Here is a 24,246-nt window from a genome sequence, read left to right on the forward strand (position 1 = left end):
CACTTTCGGGGAGGGACTGTCTCTGATATGTGTTTATACGGTAGCTGGTACAGTATAGTCCTGAATCCTGATTAGGCCCCTCTCTGCAAAGTACAAATAAGTTGTTTCATGTGGCCTTACAAAGAGTCTGTTACAAGCCCAACAGTGGAGAAGAGGGAGTGCAAGTCCTTAGATCTGGCATGCTCACATAGCGATGTCACCAAGAGCAGCAGCTGAATTCCTTATACTAAGTTTAGCCCCTCACACATCTATTTGGGCCTGCCCTCCAGGCAGCTCACCAGACTGCAGGGGGTGGATCCAGCTGCTGAATCCCTCAATCTGTAAAGCCTCTCAGTGAGAGTTGGAATGGACTCCCGCCGTCTTTGGCTCTCTCCACTCGCTAAGCAGACTGTGTGTTTAGCAGCCCCTCCTAGACCAATGGCTCCTGCCCCGTCCATCAAATCAGTGCGGACGGGGGTCTCCCTCAAAGTTTAAACACAGCCTGCCTGCCCCAGAATCCCACTACCCGTGTGAGCCTTCTTGTTTACCTCTTCAAGGGGCCAGATGGTAGGCATAGGATGTAACACCCAGAGACTTTTCACAGTACTTGAACCCACTATTGCGCTTTAACAGCAGAAAAAAAATATACAGACCTATTTTAAAAAAAACCCAACATGCAGTTCTCTGCCTCAGTTTCCTCACCACTGCAGAACGTTCTCTGAGTAAAACACACGAGGAGGACGTGTGGCACCGTGGAGACTAACACGTTTATTTGGGCATAAGCTTTCATGGGCTAAAACCCGCTTCATCCGCTGCATGCGGTGGGCCACGCAGGAGGAAGATACATATACCATCCCCTTTCTCTTGCCCGCCCCATCTTCCGGGGTGTCCGGTCTCTGAGTCCTCCCCCAAGAGTCCTGTCTCTCTGTCGTGTCTGGGAATTCCCCATTCCCCCACCGTCTGCCACGAGCAGGGAGAGGGAACTGGTTTCCCTAGGAGTTGGTGAGGCCTTGTCTACGCTGCCACTTGACACCCCCGCCCCTCCCCCGAGCGCTGCACGTTTCAGCGCTGGGAAGGAGCAGTGTAGACAGTACCCCAGCGGCGGCGGGAACGGATTCGGAGTGGCACATGCGCAGTGTAAAGAGACGGCGCTGAGGAGCGGCGCATGCGCCGTGATGGCCAGGCGGCGCCTCGGGGGAGGACGTGCGTCGTTCCTGGAGGTGACGTGCCGCTGGCACCTGCGTGGGTGGGGCGGCGCCTGCGCGCTTGCGTCAGAGTGGGCGGTGTCTCAGGGCTGCGCCTGCGCCGCCGCGGGAGGCGGGGCGCTGGGGCCGGGCGGAGTCTGGCTTGTTGTTGTTGTCCCAGCCCCGGAGGCGCCTCAGTTGCCGCCGCGCCGCCATGTCCTGCCTTCCGGAGCCGCCGCAGCACCACCACCACCCCCCCAACAACCACCCCCCCCCCCCGGCCGAGGGGGCGCCCGCTGAGCCGGGCCTCAACAGTGAGTGCATTAGCATAGGCAAATGACATGTAAATAAAGAGGGCCTGCGGGGAGCGCGACCCCCCCCCAGCATTTCCCCCCCCCCCTCTCCGCGGCTGGGATTGGTGGAGAACGGGGCCACGCGAGCGTCTCCGGGCCAATCCGTAGGGTCCCGGGCGACGTGGGCTCGGCTGCGTCCGCCTGGGGGGGCTTCGAGGGGTGGGGGAGGGTCTGGGGGGTTGGGGTTCCCTGGGCGGGGGTTGTGGGACTCTCCGCGGGGAAGGTACGTTGGCACCCTGAGGGCCTTTAGGGAGCTGGGGGGACACGGGGGTGTGGAGGAGGAGTAGGGTCTGTGGGGCGGCTCTAGGGGATTGGGGGACACGGGGGTGTGGAGGAGGAATAGGGTCTGTGGGGCGGCTCTAGGGGATTGGGGGACACGGGGGTGTGGAGGAGGAGTAGGGTCTGCGGGGCGGCTCTAGGGGATTGGGGGACACCGGGGTGTGGAGGAGGAATAGGGTCTGTGGGGCGGCTCTAGGGGATTGAGGGACACTGGGGTGTGGAGGAGGAGTAGGGTCTGTGGGGTGGCTCTAGGGGATTGGGGGACACGGGGGTGTGGAGGAGGAATAGGGTCTGTGGGGCGGCTCTAGGGGATTGGGGGACACGGGGGTGTGGAGGAGGAGTAGGGTCTGCGGGGCGGCTCTAGGGGATTGGGGGACACCGGGGTGTGGAGGAGGAATAGGGTCTGTGGGGCGGCTCTAGGGGATTGAGGGACACGGGGGTGTGGAGGAGGAGTAGGGTCTGTGGGGCGGCTCTAGGGGATTGGGGGACACGGGGGTGTGGAGGAGGAGTAGGGTCTGTGGGGCGGCTCTAGGGGATTGGGGGACACGGGGGTGTGGAGGAGGAGTAGGGTCTGCGGGGCGGCTCTAGGGGATTGGGGGACACCGGGGTGTGGAGGAGGAATAGGGTCTGTGGGGCGGCTCTAGGGGATTGAGGGACACGGGGGTGTGGAGGAGGAGTAGGGTCTGCGGGGCTGCTCTAGGGGATTGGGGGACACGGGGGTGTGGAGGAGGAGTAGGGTCTGCGGGGTGGCTCTAGGGGATTGGGGGACACTGGGGTGTGGAGGAGGAGTAGGGTCTGCGGGGTGGCTCTAGGGGATTGAGGGACACGGGGGTGTGGAGGAGGAGTAGGGTCTGTGGGGCGGCTCTAGGGGATTGGGGGACACGGGGGTGTGGAGGAGGAGTAGGGTCTGTGGGGCGGCTCTAGGGGATTGGGGGACACGGGGGTGTGGAGGAGGAGTAGGGTCTGCGGGGCGGCTCTAGGGGATTGGGGGACACCGGGGTGTGGAGGAGGAATAGGGTCTGTGGGGCGGCTCTAGGGGATTGAGGGACACGGGGGTGTGGAGGAGGAGTAGGGTCTGCGGGGCTGCTCTAGGGGATTGGGGGACACGGGGGTGTGGAGGAGGAGTAGGGTCTGCGGGGTGGCTCTAGGGGATTGGGGGACACTGGGGTGTGGAGGAGGAGTAGGGTCTGCGGGGTGGCTCTAGGGGATTGAGGGACACGGGGGTGTGGAGGAGGAGTAGGGTCTGTGGGGCGGCTCTAGGGGATTGGGGGACACGGGGGTGTGGAGGAGGAGTAGGGTCTGTGGGGCGGCTCTAGGGGATTGGGGGACACGGGGGTGTGGAGGAGGAGTAGGGTCTGCGGGGAGGCTAGGGGATTGGGGGACACGGGGGTGCGGAGGAGGAGTAGGGTCTGTGGGGTGGCTCTAAGGGATTGGGGGACACGGGGGTGCGGAGGAGGAGTCGGGTCTGTGGGGTGGCTCTAGGGGATTGGGGGACACGAGGGTGTGGAGGAGGAGTAGGGTCTGTGGGGTGGCTCTAGGGGATTGGGGGACACGGGGGTGCGGAGGAGGAGTAGGGTCTGTGGGGCGGCTCTAGGGGATTGGGGGACACGGGGGTGCGGAGGAGGAGTAGGGTCTGTGGGGCGGCTCTAGGGGATTGGGGGACACGGGGGTGCGGAGGAGGAGTAGGGTCTGTGGGGTGGCTCTAGGGGATTGAGGGACACGGGGGTGTGGAGGAGGAGTAGGGTCTGTGGGGTGGCTCTAGGGGATTGGGGGACACTGGGGTGTGGAGGAGGAATAGGGTCTGCGGGGCGGCTCTAGGGGATTGGGGGACACGGGGGTGTGGAGGAGGAGTAGGGTCTGTGGGGTGGCTCTAGGGGATTGGGGGACACGGGGGTGTGGAGGAGGAATAGGGTCTGCGGGGCGGCTCTAGGGGATTGGGGGACACGGGGGTGTGGAGGAGGAGTAGGGTCTGTGGGGAGGCTCTAGGGGATTGGGGGACACTGGGGTGTGGAGGAGGAGTAGGGTCTGTGGGGCGGCTCTAGGGGATTGGGGGACACGGGGGTGTGGAGGAGGAATAGGGTCTGCGGGGCGGCTCTAGGGGATTGGGGGACACGGGGGTGTGGAGGAGGAATAGGGTCTGCGGGGAGGCTCTAGGGGATTGGGGGACACGGGGGTGTGGAGGAGGAGTAGGGTCTGTGGGGCGGCTCTAGGGGATTGGGGGACACGGGGGTGTGGAGGAGGAGTAGGGTCTGTGGGGCGGCTCTAGGGGATTGGGGGACACTGGGGTGTGGAGGAGGAATAGGGTCTGCGGGGTGGCTCTAGGGGATTGGGGGACACCGGGGTGTGGAGGAGGAATAGGGTCTGCGGGGCGGCTCTAGGGGATTGGGGGACACTGGGGTGTGGAGGAGGAATAGGGTCTGCGGGGCGGCTCTAGGGGATTGGGGGACACGGGGGTGTGGAGGAGGAGTAGGGTCTGTGGGGTGGCTAGGGAATTGGGGGACACTGGGGTGTGGAGGAGGAATAGGGTCTGCGGGGCGGCTCTAGGGGATTGGGGGACACGGGGGTGTGGAGGAGGAGTAGGGTCTGTGGGGTGGCTCTAGGGGATTGGGGGACACGGGGGTGTGGAGGAGGAGTAGGGTCTGTGGGGCGGCTCTAGGGGATTGGGGGACACGGGTGTGTGGAGGAGGAGTAGGGTCTGCGGGGAGGCTAGGGGATTGGGGGACACTGGGGTGTGGAGGAGGAGTAGGGTCTGCGGGGTGGCTCTAGGGGATTGGGGGACACGGGGGTGTGGAGGAGGAGTAGGGTCTGTGGGGTGGCTAGGGAATTGGGGGACACTGGGGTGTGGAGGAGGAATAGGGTCTGCGGGGCGGCTCTAGGGGATTGGGGGACACGGGGGTGTGGAGGAGGAGTAGGGTCTGTGGGGTGGCTCTAGGGGATTGGGGGACACGGGGGTGTGGAGGAGGAGTAGGGTCTGTGGGGCGGCTCTAGGGGATTGGGGGACACGGGTGTGTGGAGGAGGAGTAGGGTCTGCGGGGAGGCTAGGGGTTTGGGGGACACTGGGGTGTGGAGGAGGAGTAGGATCTGCGGGGTGGCTCTAGGGGATTGGGGGACACGGGGGTGTGGAGGAGGAGTAGGGTCTAAGGCGTGGCTAGGGGATTGGGGGACACGGGGGTGTGGAGGAGGAATAGGGTCTGTGGGGCGGCTCTAGGGGATTGGGGGACACGGGTGTGTGGAGGAGGAGTAGGGTCTGCGGGGAGGCTAGGGGATTAGGGGACACTGGGGTGTGGAGGAGGAGTAGGGTCTGTGGGGTGGCTCTAGGGGATTGAGGGACACGGGGGTGTGGAGGAGGAGTAGGGTCTGTGGGGCGGCTCTAGGTGATTGGGGGACACGGGGGTGTGGAGGAGGAGTAGGGTCTGCGGGGTGGCTAGGGGATTGGGGGACACGGGGGTGTGGAGGAGGAGTAGGGTCTGCGGGGAGGCTAGGGGATTGGGGGACACTGGGGTGTGGAGGAGGAATAGGGTCTGCGGGGTGGCTCTAGGGAATTGGGGGACACGGGGGTGTGGAGGAGGAGTAGGGTCTGTGGGGCGGCTCTAAGGGATTGGGGGACACGGGGGTGTGGAGGAGGAGTAGGGTCTGCGGGGCGGCTCTAAGGGATTGGGGGACACGGGGGTGTGGAGGAGGAGTAGGGTCTGCGGGGTGGCTAGGGGATTGGGGGACACGGGGGTGTGGAGGAGGAATAGGGTATGTGGGGCGGCTCTAGGGGATTGGGGGACACTGGGGTGTGGAGGAGGAATAGGGTCTGAGGGGCGGCTCTAGGGGATTGGGGGACACGGGGGTGTGGAGGAGGAATAGGGTCTGCGGGGCGGCTCTAGGGGATTGGGGGACACGGGGGTGTGGAGGAGGAATAGGGTCTGCGGGGCGGCTCTAGGGGATTGGGGGACACGGGGGTGTGGAGGAGGAATAGGGTCTGCGGGGCAGCTCTAGGGGATTGGGGGACACTGGGGTGTGGAGGAGGAGTAGGGTCTGTGGGGTGGCTCTAGGGGATTGGGGGACACGGGGGTGTGGAGGAGGAGTAGGGTCTGTGGGGTGGCTCTAGGGGATTGGGGGACACGGGGGTGTGGAGGAGGAGTAGGGTCTGTGGGGTGGCTCTAGGGGATTGGGGGACACGGGGGTGTGGAGGAGGAGTAAGGTCTGCGGGGAGGCTAGGGGATTGGGGGACACGGGGGTGTGGAGGAGGAATAGGGTGTGCGGGGCGGCTCCAGGGGATTGGGGGACACTGGGGTGTGGAGGAGGAATAAGAGACGCTGTAGGGGGTTGGAAGGCGCTTATGGTTTTGGAGTCCCCCTGGATGGATATTTTTGGAGGGCGGGGTGGTCTGCATCTTGCATACTGGACAGAGTGGTGAGGGGAGGTGTATTATTGTGTACTGTGGGGTGGAGATGAGGGCTGGTGGTCTGTGGGAGGATGACAGTAGGGGAGGGTGTTCAGGAGTTAAAGGGGGATGAAATTGGCACTGGTCAGAATGGGAAGCAGCTGAGGGGACCATGGGCAGGGGATTATCTTGTGGTGGTAATAGGTTTATTGAATGGCTGAGTTTAGGTAATATCAAGAGACCAAACCATCACGTTTAACTCAGTAAGTTTTAGAGGGTAGGGTGTAAATACAGTGGGTGAGTCAAATGCAGAAGGGGGCGGGGAATTTTAGTAGCAGGCTTAATAACAGGGATATGAGGTAAGGGGATGTGAGGAAAGACGGATGTGACTTGGTATTTAATGGGGAGAGGGAGTTGGTTTGTTTTGTGACAGGAATGAATTTATTTCGTGACTGGTTCTAACAGCAAAGATGATGGTACAGCAAGAAAGTGGGGAGGAGCTTGACTGTGGGAATGACTTTATTCAGTGACTCAATATCACTGACGTGAGCTGTTTTTCTCATATCTCGCATGTATGTCAGCTGCTTTGCTGCATCCTTTTGTTCTAAGGATAATATTTGTGTGGAAGACTGGTGATTTTATCTAGGAACTCATATTGGTTTAACTGATGTGTTTTACATCTCAAATACACAGCCATTCAATATATATATTTTGGTTTGTTTTTACGTGCCGAGGATACTGTGGTAAAACAAAATGTATTAATGATTAACCATTCCCTCTATCCTAGTTTGCTAAATCATCCACAAACCATTTCAATAGGACCAGCTAAGTGATCTCCGTTAATTCAGTGGGAAATGTATTAGATGAGAGTAAACTATGTCGGTATAACAACATTGCCATTGCATTTGATGTCTGTGCATTGAGTGTCATGTTAATTACAGCAGTGTGTTTCTCTGATGTGTTGGCCTCGGAGAACTGCACATGCAAACAAATAAACAAAACAAAGGCACCATATCCAAATTATTCAGGGCTGTTAACGTGTAAAAATATATCAGTGTATATTAATTGATAAGATTTCACTTAACTTTGGAAATTTCATTTTACATTTGGCATGTCCAAGTAAACCTAATGTTTAGTTCTACAACTTAAAATTAGTTTATCCGTGATCTGAAGATATTCTTTCTTCCATACTTCATTTTTTTTCCCTTTTTCTGTTCACTGTTATTACAGTGACTTACTTACTGTGTTGGAGACGTCAATCTGTAAGATGAGAGCAGCAAGAGGGAGTTCAGTGTAAACTTTTTAGGTCCCAAACTTGAAATGAACTCCACAGGGGCACATTGCCATTGAAGTTAGTGGGGCATCATGCAGGTGCCTGCAAGGGCTGCCCACAGATATCTCTCTGCGGGATCAGAGCATAAAGAGTTAGTGAAATCAGTGCAGCTCCTCAGGTTGGCAAGTGCCATGTGGTAGCATGGAGTGTTTTCAGGAGTGGGCCCCATGAGCAAAACAGATGTAACCAGTCACCTCCATGAAGGCTCAATACCAGTTGCCAGTTGAATTTTGTCAGACTAATGAGTCTATACATTAATTCATTTTTGTTCTAAAATATACCTTGCATTTATTTAGCACCTTTCATGCAAAGATCTCAAATCACATATAGAGGTGAGGGTTGCCCATTTTGTCAGTGACAGAGCTGGGAATGGAACTTGGAACTCCTGACTTCAGTCTTGTGCAGTAACCACAAGAGTGTGCGCTCTCTGGTATTTCCTGAAGCCTCACTCGGATTTGAATTCTTACCTCGTACTTCTGTTAGATATTAGCAAAAAACAAACAAAAAAACCCCCAAACCCAACAATTTAAACTGGAACACACTGACAATTATGTTATGTCTGTTTTTCAACAATATTTACTACATTACTGAGGAAAAAAGAGGGTAGTCTCTGTTATGGCTCTACATCCCGTCTTGTGAGAAGTCTGGTTGCTATTGTTGAGTGCTGCTGGAAAGTGACCACCGGTGCTTGTGTAAAGCGCTCAAAGTCCCTGGCTAATGAAGTACTGCTACATCATTCTGGCCTTTTTACTGTAAAGGTGAAGCAAAAAACGCTAAAGTGTTAGTGTGGGATATCTGTTGGATGGAAAATATTACTGTGGGAAATGGAAAAGCTTTTTTTCGACAATGGTGTATTTAATTACTACTTAAGCATTTAGTGAGTGATACTTCAACAGTCAACAGATTATGCTAGATTCTATAGCTTTTATGAGATCATGAAAAACTAAAGGGTAAGAGCGAAGTCCATTGGAATTCTTTATCAAATAGAAGATGCTGTGACTGCATAATGGCCATGAGCCAGAAAGCATCATTTTCACTGCTTCAGACTTGCAGTAGAATTTAGGAAAATTTGCCTGTGAATTTCTTTAATGTTACTGCAGAAATTAGCCAGTTGGACCAACCCCTGCAGTCGTGTAGTATGGTAAAATGCTTATTCTGCATAGAGCCCCATTGCCTTCAACAGGACTCTGTGATGTCAGTTTGAGAAACAGAGTCTAATAAAAGTAAATTGAATTTTGATTAATACCCAAAACAATAAATCCATCCTACTCTGCAACAAGCCTTGGCTAAAGTTTTTCTATAGTATGACCTAATTAACAGAAGCAAGGTTATTAAAGCTGTGTAGCAAACAATCATGTTCATACATGCTTCAGTTCCTAAGCATCTCTGTATGCCTGATGATCTGGATACATACAGTTGTTGCTTGTAAAGGGGACACTGTCATATCACTTTAGGTCCAGAATTTTAAGATAAAAGATTTGTGAAATCTAAGCTTCATGGAATTTTTTTCCTTGACAGATAAATTTTCTAATGAAAGTTTAACATTTAATTATTCCTCTGCTGTGTATGTGACCCTATCATTGTGTTAGTCCATGAGAACCTGAAAGTAAATCTGAACTTGTTCATTAAAAACAAAATTGAAATTTGTATGTGGTGTGTCCAAGTTTATTAAAATGCAAGAAAGTAAAAAATGGGGAAAAGTAACTAGTCTTTTGGTTTTAATCTGTTAGCTGTCTGTAAGGAGTTTAAAAAAAAAAAAAAGCTGACCGTGTCACTTTTATTACAGATTAATCTCTTGACTAAATTTCTATTTTAAAAAATACATGACATTGCTTCAGATTGCTTTTTGGACAATTTTCTCTTTTGAGAAAATGTCAAATTCACAATTTTTATCAAAACAGATACCTTTCAGGTGTTATGTGGGCCGCATCCAATACTACCTATAGGGACCCGAGGATGTCACAGGTGCCGCAGCTCTGTGCTGAAAGGGCTGCAGGTTGAGAACCACTGTTATAGTCTCAAATATTTTTCTGGGATAATGTTGCTGCTGGTCCTCCCAGTCCTAATACTAGACAGCCAGCATATCTGGATCTGTAAGCAGAGGAAAAAGGAATATACTTGATCTCCACCAGTTACTTTTGGCCATCACTTTGGAGCTGCACGAATGGACTTTAGAGGATTTCATATCCAGCGCATTTCATCCAGAAGGAAGGTTATAACATAGGGTCTTTGATGGACGGGATCATCAAGCACCTTTTCAAACAGCAATTGGTGGCTGTTCCTTGACCTCTGTGTTGGAAATCGGTGGCAGTGTTTAAGCTTGATATCACAATGCGTTGACGCTAATTAAACATGTTTTGACTCATCAGAGATGAGTGGTCAGATGGAGAACGTGCAGCTTCTCATGTAAACTCTCTCCTTGGCCTTCTTTTGATGGGAGGAGTATTTAATTGTTTTAACTTGTTTCCTCCAGTGTGCCTCTAACACAACTTTAAACAGCAAATTCCACAATGTAGCGTATTAAGCACAACTGAGTCCTAATCATGCCGGTGCAGCGATAGGTTATAGCAGTCCATTCTGATTAGTCCTTCACTGCAATCCCAGGCTTCCTCTTTGGTCATCTACCAAAACTCCTCCACAAGGCTAACCTTACAAGAAGTGGCCTTCCTTATTTATGCTAACTGTCAGCCTCCAGTATTTCTGCCTTCATTTCTTGCCTATTGTTTGTTTCTGAACTCTGCTGTACAACATCAGCAGGGGTGGGGGTGGCTGAGGGTGAAAAGAAGTTCCTCATTTACTTCAGACATTCGAGATCCCACCATAGTAGCTTCTCTGAACCCAAAGTTGTTACCAACTGACTTGTAGCTGTCTGAGCTAAATAATTCCCTAATTGCAATTGCAGCATGCCTTCCCACAGATATTAGTGATTTCATAATGGAAGGTGGTTGCTCTAGGGTAGGTCAACTGTCCTGGCATATTTCTTGAAATGCGGCCTTCCTTTTCTGAAATTCTGCAGTCACTGCTGATCATCCCAGGTCTGAAATACGGAGTAGTCCCACCATTCCATGCTGGTTGGTCTGACCTAAAACTGCCTTTCCACAGCTCGTGCTTCATTGGCTAAACAGCCAGACATTCGGTTGTTCAACTGGTGCATGGGCTCCAGATCATCTTGCAGTGCTCTGACAGTGGCAGAAACACCATCATCTTCTCACTGCAGCTGCTCTGTAAGACTCCTGGAACCAACACACTGCGTTAGTGAATATAATCAACAGCATCTCCAGCCTGGGAGACATTCCTGGTTACCGAAACGTAATGGAGAAGTTGCTCGGGTATGAAAGAGTTAGCAATTGATCCACTGGTTCTATGACACAACTTCTGGAACCAGAAAAGGAATTCTTGGAATCTGACCTCCACTCCCAGAACGCACATGGGTTTGTACATGGGCAGTGTGCGTTCGCCCATAATTTATCACCCACAAAGATCACTGCAATATGTCATACCATAAAATCGTTGCAGCTCATGTAATTGAGCCCAGCACCTGTCTGAACATGGGCTTTACGTGAGTGTACTAAGCATGATTAATAATTGATGGCTTCGTTTGACTCAAATAACATGGGTTGCATATTGTTGAGCTTTTTGTAGCCAAGGTAGAATACCTTAAGAGGTCAATGGTGGTGATATTCCCTGGGACCAGACCTGAATCTCCATTTAAAATTTCACTTTCACTTTAAAAAAAAAAAAATCACTGGCCAATAGTTTGTATGCACAGTGTTAACTTTAGTCTAGTAAATTTAAAAAATGAATTAAAAGTAGTTTCTACTACTACCCCTGCCAATACTTTAGGTTTTCCAGTCTCCCAGTTTCTGTTTTCACAGTATTTTTTTTTTCTCTTCCCTGGTTGAAGTGAAAAGATTACACAGATTGGGGAACCTGACATTATACAAGATAACAGTGACACCTTTTATACCCTAATGCAAAAAGTAAACAAACGATGAAGGAATATTTTAGGTGTGACAGTCGAAAGTTTTTTTTAAAAGAATCAGAAAAGCATGTTACTTTTAAGATAATAGTTATGTGTTATTTCTGAGAGTATTTGCTCTCTGCTATCGCAGTTCATGTATTGACAGGCAGAAAATTTGTGTTAAGCTTTGAAAACAATTTTTGTTTAAGAGGTATCAACTTTATATTGTTCGGATAACAGGGTGAGAGTCCCATTAGTTGTTGCTATTGAAAATTCCTCCCGTTAAACACAATTGTTAGTTTTTAAAGTAGTCCAGCGTGCTAATAGTTTTGATTTTAAAATAGAGTATTTAGGTTGTCTGTATGCCATAATAAATCCTAGTTACACCAAAGAGCTGAATTGATTAAAAAAAAACCCTGCTAGTATGTAAAGATGCAAAACAACAACTTCTTCCACAAACTACTTTGTAACATCTCAGTGGCATAGTTTTTCAGACTAAATAGGATGTAATCAGGTTCTGAATTTGAATGTAGTCTGAGATGAGGGTCTGAAAAAAGGTATAAAATGAATTGCTTGAGCCATGTAAGGCAAAAGCGACACCAAACGTAAAATTACTGCACCAAAGAACAAGAGCTTATGCAGAAAAGAAACTTAGTGTTTCAGCTTATGCCAACTGTTCTCAAACAATTAATGTACTCCGATTAAAAAGTAAACTATCTATATTCTCAAGTGATACAGTTAATGAGTTTGAATAAGAACCACAGGTTTGCAGTTGAATGGGCACTAGATTAAATAGGTGACCCATATGTCAGGACTCAAGTGGTTTAAATTCACCAGTCAGAACATAAACTACCTATTTATGAATATTTTCAAAATATCCTAAATGAAATCTGTGACTGCTTAATGTACTGGTAAAAGTTTTATGTTGTTACTATGCATGTTTAGTACAGTCTGCAGTTGGAATTATGTTCTTGTATTTTAGTAGTTTAAAGCGTGTGTTTTCAGTGCTAATATGATGCATGCAGCTTCTCAATGCAATTGAGGCCCTTACGCTAAGATCCTGTAGTTAAAACTAGTTATAAGAGCAGAGACAGGATGAATTACAATATATGTAGGCGAAGTGTAGTACTTAGTGTATAGAATCTTCCCTGCAAAAATAGGTTGTAACGATCAGTTATAAGAAAGCGGTTAACTAGGTTAACAGTAATTATTTGCACTATTTGAACTATTTGAATTAGAAAATGTTAAACGAAATATTTAGATGGGACTTTAAGATGGTTAGAGACTTTGCCCGCCCACCTCAACGTATTACAAAGTGAGAACCCCAGTTTTCCCACATACCGAGCATAAACAATGGAGCATATGTGTGAACACACAAACACCATTTCCGGCTAATTATAACCAACTTAGTTTCTTAGCGTACAGTAGATGTGCATAGTTCTTAACTATGTGGGAAAACAAGGGGCCTACCTCAAGGATCTAATAATTCATAGATCTGTGAATCTATAATCTAAATTGGATACATCCCAGTTATTAAAGTTCTGATGTGAGGGGTAACAGACAGTACTGGAGAAGAGATTGGGATTGGAAGGCCAGCTGAAAGAAGTGAGGTTTGTTTGGGAAGAGGAAAAGGAGATTGCTTGCCATATGGCTAGAGAGGGAGGTTGTTCCAAGCACAGGGGGCATTGTGGGGAGAAAGGCACGAAACTCTAAGTGGGGAAGAACAAAGGGAATATTAAAGAATGGAATTTGTTTGGTTCAAGGGTGGGGTGTAGAGAGAGGGGTGGTGAGGATTTGGAGCTTAAACCTGATACATATGAAGGGGATGCCTGTCAGGGGATTTAAAAAAAAAAAAAAGCATGAGGGAGGGGAATGACTGTTGTTGTTTCCAGTTACCCAAATTAAGACTGTTTAGTTCAGAGCTATTGAGTCTACAGTTAACTTAAGGGACAGGAGGAAACAAACCTGCCATTCTTGTCTTCTCTATTTGTTTGTGAGCATTTTTCTTTTTTCTGGCATCAGTGGATGTTATCTGAATTCACCATGTTCACATTCTTTCTGCATGTGAATGATAAACTTTAAGCGAGGTTTTAGTTTCGCTGCTTTTAATGAGTGCCATCTGGCTGGCCCAACAGGTTCCTGGGTGGAGTTACAGATGAACGGCAATGGCAATAGCAATGATAATGCCACTGGGAAAAATGGGGGCCTGGAACATGTCCCTTCGTCCTCCTCTATCCACAATGGAGACATGGAAAAAATCCTTCTGGATGCCCAGCACGAATCAGGACAGAGTAGTTCAAGGGCTAGTTCCCACTGTGACAGGTAAGGAAACACAGCTGTATCAGGTCTCTTGAACCACTCATTTTTTCATATGTTATGTGATGCAATTTCCATTCTTGATGCTTTAATCAAGGGCAAATAACATTTTATTAGCTGTATACTTCTCCATCCAGCCTGTGTGCCATTTGGAATACTTGCTGAATCCTGCTAACTTTAACCAGTATAGAACTTGGCTTGTTTGAAAAGCAAGTAATTGTTGTTAAACAAAAAATAAAAAAGTGCAGGAGTAGAACAAATTGCATCAATGTCAGTGTGAAATCTCATATTAACATTGTTCATGTACTGTGTAAAAAAATAATTAACCGTGTGATTACTGATGCATGATTATTTAAGAGAAGGTAAGAACAAGGGATACTGTGACTGAAGATGGTATTGACTATGATGAAAATGTAATACCTTGGCTTTATGAAATTTTTCAAAGTAACTTACTCAGTTACATCTGTATACTGTGTGTCCAGGCAAGAATAAATGCAAGGTAGTGATAGAATAGACAACTGACTTATAATTTCCACCCCTCTTTCTCTCACAGAAGAAGTAGTTGGGAGAAAAAAAGTGTCTTTGCTCAAAAAAGCCCTAACTACTTTTTTCCGTTAAAGGCAAAATGTATTTATTTATATCTGGTAAAATAATCTTGCTTGTCATGTCAAAGCAAGCGATACCCTTAAGGTTTCATCCTCAGAATTGTTGGACAATTAAGACGGTGTTGGAGCTGTCTTAGGAGCCTCTTTTTCTTTTTCTTATATTGCTGGACAAATGCTCTCTTCTTGCCATGTCAAGTATGTAACATTTATATCAAGCTCGATCAGATGTACCACCTACAATGAATATGGATGGAACTTGACATTAACTCAAGGATCATTTCAAAATAGAATTACCAAGTACAATGGACAAGAAGAGTAAAAAAATATTTTTTTAAAAGCTATTCCCTCAGAAAAAAGCAAACTGTTTGCTATACCTTTATTTCTAAGAAAATTTTAAGCTGCCAGTAACTAGCAGAGTATGTTTTCACTTTCCAGTTCAACTAGAAACATTTGATAGGTAGTGTCTGCAATGCTCATTTTCATTCTTATCAAGGTAGGAACTTTCTCTCCACCCACACCTTTAACTGCCCCAGTATTTTTGATTTAAATACTGTCAGATAAAAATGTCAGATGAAGATAAATCCCTTTTTCTTTTTTCTCAACATCAAATGGGTGGAAAACTAAACTTCCAATTTTGTAGTGAGCGTATCAGCTCATGATTATGGACAAGAGTCTGATATTTATAGAAACCTGAGGTCTAAAACATTTGTAGAAAGGAGTGCAAACGGCTATAAACCATTTACTGAGTAGTTTAAAAGAAAGGTCCTGTTCCCAGTGTAACTTTTTTTCCACTCATTATCCATCTTTTTAATGAAAGCTAATATCAGATTAAAGAGGGGTGTCTGCAATTTTGATGCGATGAAATGACATGTCTACACCGCACTGTACCTTTACACTCTCCCTGATTTTAAATTCTGTAGCATTTTTTCCCATCTGGGTGTGAATGTTACTAAAGAGAAATCCTTTAGTAGAGTATACTCAGGTTTTAGTATTGGAAATAAAAGTATTTATTCCTTTGGGTTAATTTGCTAACTATTAAGATATTTTGGTGTGTAACATGTAATGCCTGCTGGAGAAATTCCTTAGTGTGCCATGGAACAACACTAACAAATTCCTCCCACAGATATAGTCCTTTAAGCAGCCACTTTTAAAATACCTACAAAGTTTCAGGTACAGTTTTATTCAAACTCCTTTGAGGGATCCATCTTCTAGGTAACTTGATTTTGCTAGTGACTGCTTAAGGTTAGTTTTACTGTATATCAGAAAGATGGCCCAGTGATGTAGCAACAATAGCAATGTATTGCCTCTCAGGGGATGAGAGTTCAGGACTCCATTTTGTTCTTTTGCTCCTGGGTCGGAGTTACAGTCGAGTCACTGTGCTGATTCTTGATGGTAGAGGGGGTCCTGCCCATCTCTTTATGATTAACTGAAGGGTAGTTGGGGGTGGGGATGGTATGAAAACAAGAACAAACTGGGAATATGGAAATTCTTTTGGGGCTTGGAGGATTTTTTCCTTGTGGGGCATAATGATAAAGGATCCTTGTTTCTCATCTGCATTGTCTGCGTACCTTATATGTAGAAATAATTGAACTATGATGCAATTAAACTGATGTTTCAGTAACTTAATAACCCAAAAGTGACAGTAATGCCATCATTCTTTCCTTTAGCCCTTCCCCTCAAGAAGACGGACAGATAATGTTTGATGTGGAAATGCACACGAGTAAGGACAATAGTTCTCAGGTACTTTCTCCAGTAAACTCTAAAGTACACAACACTTTGTCTAGGAGAGCAGTGTTTAAGACACAATTTTGTCTATTGTAAATAGACAACTTCATATCAAGATGAGTTTAAAAAAAAAATAAATAAATTAGTGAAGCATGCTAGAGGACTGAAGCCAAATACTTAAAACGATAAATTCTGTATATAAATATACAGCTTTAAACTGTTAATTTCCCGCAATGCATTATTAATATGGTATGGAAACATCTGAGTCTACAGTACCTATACTGAATTAAAGGCCAAGAATATTAAACTCCAATTGTCGAAAGCCTGTTTATTCAAAATCTGGAAATGTCCTTTAGCCTTTTGGAATAACCGTGTTTACTTGTATTGTACCATGTTCTTTGTATCTTTTAAAATTAACCATTTGACTTGAACTGTGTGAACAAAATTATCCATTCTTGCTTACTTCCATGTAAATAGACTCAATGAATCATTGAAGCTTTTGTATAGTTAAGGTTATGATGGTAACTATGTTATAAACTTGTATTTTAGGAGATTATAATATGTCTATTAAACTTTGCTCTGTGAGGTGGTGTTATAAAAAAAAAATTGTTTTTATAATTTACTGAGCAGAGAAGGAGTTGTTTGTATGTTTAAATTCCAGCAGTGGGGAGGGAAAAAAAGTCTAGTTTGAAACACATGCTTTGGAATTATACAACTTGGACTTTATAAAAATTCAATTTTTAAACCTTGGAGAGAGAGAGAATATCAGGCACCAAACCTGAACTTGAAATAATGTGATTGAGTATATGTAGTAGCAGGTTATCAGAGAGATTGGCAGGATTTCTTTTTCACATCTAATTATGTAGGTATGTGATAGAACTATTTGTTTTACAAATATTTAAATTACTACCTAAGAATTCAGAATCATCATTCTGTGGTTAGTGAGCTCACATATTTCTCAGTCATCTCAACCCGAAATGGAGAGGGAATCTAATGCTGAACTCTTAGTTTGGTCATTTTATGAAATTTGCTGTCTTCAGCAGTACACGTTGAGAGCAGTAGTGGAAAAACGAACGGTGCAAGTTGAATTTTTGTCAGAGAGGATGGCCAAGCAATAGGATCGTCATCCTTCTGTAGCCCTGTAGAGAACCGTACTACTCTGAGTGAGCTCCTTTGCTTTTTGTTTTGTCATTCAGGGTTGCCATCTCCCTATTACAATTCAGCATGGCTCCCTTTCTCCATTTGTTTTGGTGCCTCTTTCAGCTAAGCTGTACTCCAAGTGGTGAAATGTAACCTTGCTAAAAGCTGAATTTGGTCTCAGGCTCCCAGTGAATTCAGCGGGGAGAGGACAGCTTGGGAATGCCAATACATACAGCTCTAGGCTTGGCAGTTCATAGCCACGGCACCTCTGAGCTTGCTGCGTCAGCTATGAAAGTAAAACAGTTTCTTGAGCCCTGGCACCTCTTCCATTACAAATTAAGCACTGTATATGGCAATCCTTCCATGAGAGGGAGGTATTAATCTTTGGGGCAGGGACTGTCATTTACCGTGTACAGTGCCTACCATAATTGGGCCCAGACCTAGTTGAGGTCTACCATAGTATACATATATACATGTTAAATAACGATAGTAAAATAACAAACAAAAAAGAGATTTGTTTTGACATTGACAAGCTTCTGGAAGAAATGATTTAAAATACTTTTGTACAGTTTGGGCAGAAATACTGCCCTTTTCATTTGATTACATCTGATTTAAGAATCGCTAAAGTTTTAGGGAAAGGTTTTTACTTGAAAACATTTTATGCGACACCATCTTATTCAGACTATTTTTAAAATCATCCTCTCAATTGTTCTTCGCTTTAATTTGTAATATATATATTTAAATATCATACAATGAAGCTTACTTAAGTCTGTAATAAAATAATATATTTATCAGAGGTGCACTGACTTCAGCGGACCCTGTGGGCATAGTAAAATCCCTTCCAAATAAACGCTTGATGCAAGAATATCTTTTCAGTCGTCATTGCCTTGCCTTTCCCTCCCCAATCCCAACATATGCAGAAAGAGCTCAGTGGAATGAAAACTGCCAACATCTGCTGCTTCTCATTTTGTCACTGCAGTTGGTGCTCTTAAAATTAATACCATGCGGAATAGCTGATTAAGTGTTGTTACAAGGCATGTCCCATGTGTATTTTCAGTCTGAAGAGGAAGCAGTAGAAGGAGAGAAAGAGGTGGAAGTTTTGAAGAGAAGTGCTGACTGGGTTTCACACTGGTCGAGTAGGCCTGAAAACATTCCTCCCAAGTGAGTTGAACTCTTTACTAATAAACGCTCCTTCGTAAGAAGGAAAGAAGAATCATGCTGCACACGTATATGGAATTATTCAGGCTATCCAAATGGGTTCATCACTTTGAAGACTTGGGTTTCCCTTGGAGGATAGATAGCCTAAAACCAATAAGTGCTGCAAAAATGTATTAGCATAACCGAGATCCTTTTACTGAAAGCAACCCAACAATAAGCTTAATATGAAGTTACTTTTTCCAGTAAAACCAGTGTCTTTACTTGTTAGAGTAGGGTACCTGGAGCTTGCATTGGTGGGGTTTAGTAACATCTCACTGACTGGTGTGGTACTGGGCAAGTCACCTAAAGTCTCTGCATCTTGGTTTCTGCATTTGTAAAATAAGTATAATGCTTACTGATGCCACGGGGACCCTAGACACTATCAGGCTTTGAAACCCATGAACGGAAAGCACTATGTGAGTGCAAAGTGTTAGTTAAATTGGAGGATGCTATCCATATCTGGGAGATTTCTACATCCCTGCTTGAAACAAAAATGTGGCTATTACTAACAAGTCATGTACTGAAATTTCCTCTCCAAGACCTGCTTGTCTCTTTAGCCTGTGCTCCCATTGTCTCTGTACTTGAATAAGTGGTCTTTCAACGCTGCCTCGTATTTCAATTTGGTGCCCCTGCAATCTGGCTTTTGCCCTGTCTAGTTCATGAAGAAAATCTGGCAGTGTTCTGTGCAGTTCTGCAATATTCCTGTCTATTTTTTCCCGTCAGGGAATTTCACTTCAGACATCCTAAACGTGCAGTATCTTTAAGTATGAGAAAGAGCGGAGCTATGAAGAAAGGTGGCATTTTCTCTGCCGAGTTTCTTAAGGTTTTCATCCCATCTCTGTTTATATCTCATGTTTTGGCTCTGGGACTAGGGTAAGTACAAAGACTAATTTTAAACTTTGCATCTTTATTGCTTGTATACTTATTGTAGTACTATTGGAATAACCAGTCTGAGGAGGAGCATAATAAGAATGACCAGATTACCTTGACATTGTGCTGATACATCAAGTGTATTTGAGATGTAGGGAAAACTACCTTTGCAGTGACGCAAATTTTTTTACTTGATTGTAGGAAAAGTTGGAGATTGCATGTTCATGCATTCAGAATGCACAGATTATCATGAAATCGGTGACCTTAGTTGACTGTGAAATCCTACTGCAAAGAAGCTTTGCAGTGTCCTGTGGCATGACCCACTTGTTCATTTGCTCATTCTATCAAATTCCTGAGAGTATAGTGTAATAAAAGAAAAATAAGACTCTAAGCATAAATATTCTAGTATTTTTTCCTCTTTTGCGCCAAGAAAACTGATGATGTAACTGTGTAACATCATTAGATAATGCTCCAGACCCATGTGTAAGCTCCCACTAATTCTGAGTGGCTCGCATTACTGCAGTTGCATGATGGTACTGAAACTAAGGGTTTGAAACTTGAAACAGGTACAAACGGTGATGTGTATATTTCTGTCTTTCAAAATCAGCTACTGAATTTTCAGTGCTGTTAGTATTTCTGTAATTAGAAGTGATCACTGAGTATGCTAAAGGTCTTAGGTTTGCAAATATCTATCTCATGCCCTCTTGTGGTGGGGCCTGAGAAATGTACTGTTTAAAATACCATATTTCAGTTTTTATTTAACTTCTTGCACAAAGTTTGCCTTCCACTCTGATTTTAACATATTCTTGTAAATAATTTTTTCCTCAGTCCTAGTTTTTGGCTAAACTAGCTGGATAGAAAATGTGAAAAGAGGATGTCTGGTTGCAAATAAGTACATTTCTGAAATAAAGTAGGGAAGTTGCCTCGGTTAATTTGTTAGAGATTTGCCTTTTTGTCAGCCCATAACACTCAATGTTTTAAAGCCTGTGCTAATATCTTTTTCTTTAAGTGTAGCGTAAAGAATTTGGTGTACGTACTATTTTGGCTGGGATTTTCAAAGGAGTCTTAGGGAGTTAGATAGCCACCTCCTATTGAATTTCAATGGGATCAGGGTACCTAAATCCCTTGGGCTCTATTGGAAATCTCAGCCTTTCCAGTTAAGTGTTTAGATAAAGTCACTTGTATAGAAGAGAAGGGGGTGTTATGGAAGAACATCACCCAAAAAAAAAAAAAAAAGGGAACTATTGACAAGGGCAAACTAGAACAATAGAATGAGCAAGGACTGTTGTGAAGGGTACTACTCCCATGAAGTATAATATTTTATGTTTTTATTTCAGCATCTACATTGGAAAACGCCTGACCACGCCTTCAGCCAGCACTTATTGAGAGAAGCAGAGTGCAAAACTTGGAAATCCACATGACCTGTGAAGATGTTATTGTCACATTAGTACATTTGAACTTGAGACCATTTTAAGCATGATCCCAGCCCCGCCCTTTCTTTACATATCCAGGTTCCAGTAACCCTTGGAATTCAGTATTGTATTGGAACTCTGTTGAGGTGTTTGACTACCCACCTTCTCTCCCCGCACCCTTTGGCCTGCAAAACACGTCAGTTGCCTAACAGACTTTACAATTGTCTATACATTGCAAGGGCTTCTTTAGGTACAAAAATTCCACCAGCAAATTATAATTTTATCAGTGATGCTGTTGTCTCCTCTAGTACAACCTGACTTAAATCTGAAACCGCTCTTGGAATAAATGTGGACTGTATTATAACAATTGCCAATCTCTTTAAAAGAAACTCAAGAGTAAAAGTGTAAACTCAAGAGTAAAAGTGAGTCTTTGTTTTTAGAAACCGTTGGCTGTAAATCAAACTAAAAAATCATTGGCAATAAAGAATAAATAAATTTTAAAACCAGCTTTTTGGGTAATTTACTAACCCCCTATTTTGGCCATGACGTTTAGTTTGCAGAAGGCAAAGACTGCACAAAACATAAAGCAGGATAACAACTTAAAGTCATCAGCATATTTTAATACTAGATAATTGTCATAATCTTGTCTTTTCTATGAAATAGGCTCCTTGTTTCTGGTAGGAAAATCTAATGGCTAGAAAACGTAAGAGGAATTGCGTCGTTTGCATGTGAAGAAGCTTTTATTTTCCTTTAGCTTTTTCCTTACTGGAAAATTTTAAATGTAAAGTTTTCCTTTATAAAAGCAGTTTGAATGCAAATATTTTTGGTATATTTAGACTCGCTGTAAAAAGGAGAGTCTCCTGAAACCACCTACAATTATAAAGATATGGTCGTTTCAGTGGCTACTCGAAGCATTTGACCTGCTGTTGGGAACAGTCTTGCAGTTGTGTAAAGAAGCACAAGCTGTAAATCTCTGACATGATGTCTCCTTTTGTGAAGTTTTCAATATTCCCATTTCTCGTTGTTTACTGTATGGTCTCCCTTGGGGATAACGTAGATCCTAAGGTCACTCGTGACGTCTTATGTAGCTAGGTAGAATTCTCATTAATGTTGTTGAACTTTTATCTTTGGGAACACTCAGTCTTGTCCTTCAGTGATGCCTTTTTCAAAATGTGAAGCTTTAGTACCAAATTGTTAAAAAGCATCGGGACATAGCCATGTCCTTAAGTAGATTTTATTGGATTTCAAAACATGTAGCATGACTCTGAAGGATAGAATACTCTGTTTTTTTAAATATATATTTTATCATAGATAAATAATATGATATAGACTTGAATACGAAATATTTAGGGAACCAGTGTTAATTTTAAAACTAGCAAAGTCTCATTTAAATAGAAAATGCATTAGGTTGACTTGTAGAAAATGTTCAGAAAATCTGGTCAGCGAGTTTGGAAGAGAAAGGTACCTTAAATTTTCTGCTTGCATCAGATAAAGTTGATGATTTGGTATAGCAGTGATAGTTCAAAACAGTTCAAACATAGAGGCTAATTCCTAGTTGAGGTTTGCTTTAAAAAAAGGCACCTCAGGGAGCAAAGAGGCGAAGTATGAAATCCATTTCTAAAATGTGTTCGTTTTATTCTCCGCTTCTCACGGCCTTTAGGAGAAGGTTTTAAGACAAGTCCAGGGTGAAAGGGTAGTTGAAGTATTCTGTTTAGACATCTGTGTTTTCTTTTAATCTCAAATATTAGTAGCTCTTGAATTATCTACAACTACATATTTATTTCAAGCGTGGATATTGGGTTTCATCCAGACATGTGGAAGAAACAAGTGGCAAGGATGTTTTTAGGCAGTATGAACCACCTTATTTGAGAGACCTAAGTAAAATGGGAAGGGGAGAAAGGCTGGTATACTTTATTAGTACTAATTATAGCATCTTCTTTTGTATGAAAATTGGAATAGTGGACAAATAGATTTATATTAAGTAGGGAATATCTTTATTTTAAAAAAACACCATCCATATTAGATGGATTCATCTGCATAATACTTGATAAATTAATACGTTTCAAGTTTGTGACTAGAGGATAAACACAGCTATGTGCTAAGATTTCAAGCAGCTGTGAAATTAAAAATTGTTCATGGAAAATATTATTGAAAAAATGGATACCTGATCACTGTAGCACTTATCATACAATGATACAATGCAGTATTTATTGATACCCTAATGTAAGCTCGGGATGGAAGTCTACAACTTTTAGTTTTACAATGAACTGAAACAGATTGTTGTATCATTTGAAAAGGGGTTTCAGCTATTGATAGTTGAAGTTTTGTTAAGATAAATATTGTTTAAAAGCTTTATACCTGTTTACAGTTTTGAAAAAAAATGCAGGCTTCATTTTTCTTACGTTCAGTGAAAACGGGCTTAAAATATTTGTAAATAGGATCAAGCAAAAATACATAAACTCACACATTAAAAAAATGTGGCAGGCTAACTTAACTGTAGCAAGTACATATTTACTTACTCTGTTTTGAAAAGTGAAAACGGAAGACTCTTAGAAATTCAGATTTTTTAATTGACCCACTTGTTGAAATTATTGAAGTTAACTGAGCCAAAGTGATTATGCATCCTTCATATATTTAGTTAGCACTTTGTAACATTATATACAGTTTACAGTACATGTCTAAGTTGTAGCTATAAACATTTTGTGCCATTAAAGCTCTCACAAAACTGTGTGTCTGTTAGATCACTTTGTACCAAATCCACCCCCCCAATCTCCTCCCGGGGAAGATGTTGGATAACTTTATGCTGCTGCTTGTTTATGAAGTAATAACTATCCTGAGTTAAATGAACCAAGAGGTTGTCTTTATTAGAGTGGGATCATCAAGTTCTTGTGCTGAAAAGTAATTAAAATATTGCCTTCATCAACCATGTTCACTACTTCCATCCTCTCCCAGCACCTTGATCTCCTTATAGATCAGGAAGACTGTGATACCAAAAATAAGAACCATGTTTTGTGCTTTAAGATCCATTGTCTCCTGGGCCAGTTATAGTTCTAAGACTCCTCCCAATTCAGTTACCAATACAATTTAAAGAGATGAGGCCATTCCTTGTTCTAAGTCGATAGAGCTATGACCGTTTACACCAGCTGAGCATCTGCCCTTACAGTATTAGCACAAGATTATTCCTTACCTTAAGGATGTCAAGGTATTGGAGAATGCTGAAAGGGGTGTGGAGTTTACCTATATACATTTTAAAAGTAGCAGTTTTTGTGGCCCATTTTATTTCCTCCCTGGTTTTTTCTTGTTCAATGTAAAATTTCGGGGAAAAAGTGTAAGAAATGAAGAATAAAATTTTCAAAAGCACCTAAATTACTTAGAAGCCCAAAAGACTCAGTGCAGGGTCTGCATAAGTAAGAAAATGTAATAACATTTTATAGACCAGAAATACTCTTTCTCTAACAATGTTGTTCTTTAAATGGCAATCCATAACTGAGTTGCAGAGGGCTATTAGTCTCCCAGTTCA

At 44.4% G+C, this 24,246-nt stretch overlaps 1 protein-coding gene across 1 annotated transcript; it reads left to right on the plus strand.

Moving 5' to 3' along the window:
* Positions 1–1,286: 1,286 nt before the first annotated feature.
* On the plus strand, positions 1,287–23,454 carry BNIP3L (BCL2 interacting protein 3 like). Its single transcript, XM_073325380.1, has 6 exons — positions 1,287–1,477; positions 13,597–13,783; positions 16,050–16,122; positions 18,305–18,408; positions 19,168–19,317; positions 20,652–23,454. The coding sequence occupies exons 1-6, from the start codon at positions 1,378–1,380 to the stop codon at positions 20,698–20,700; spliced, it is 663 nt and encodes a 220-aa protein (XP_073181481.1). The 5' UTR covers positions 1,287–1,377; the 3' UTR covers positions 20,701–23,454.
* Positions 23,455–24,246: the final 792 nt, after the last annotated feature.

The sequence above is a fragment of the Lepidochelys kempii genome, chromosome 26 (assembly GCF_965140265.1).
Source record: "Lepidochelys kempii isolate rLepKem1 chromosome 26, rLepKem1.hap2, whole genome shotgun sequence".
In the NCBI taxonomy this organism is placed as follows: domain Eukaryota; kingdom Metazoa; phylum Chordata; order Testudines; family Cheloniidae; genus Lepidochelys; species Lepidochelys kempii.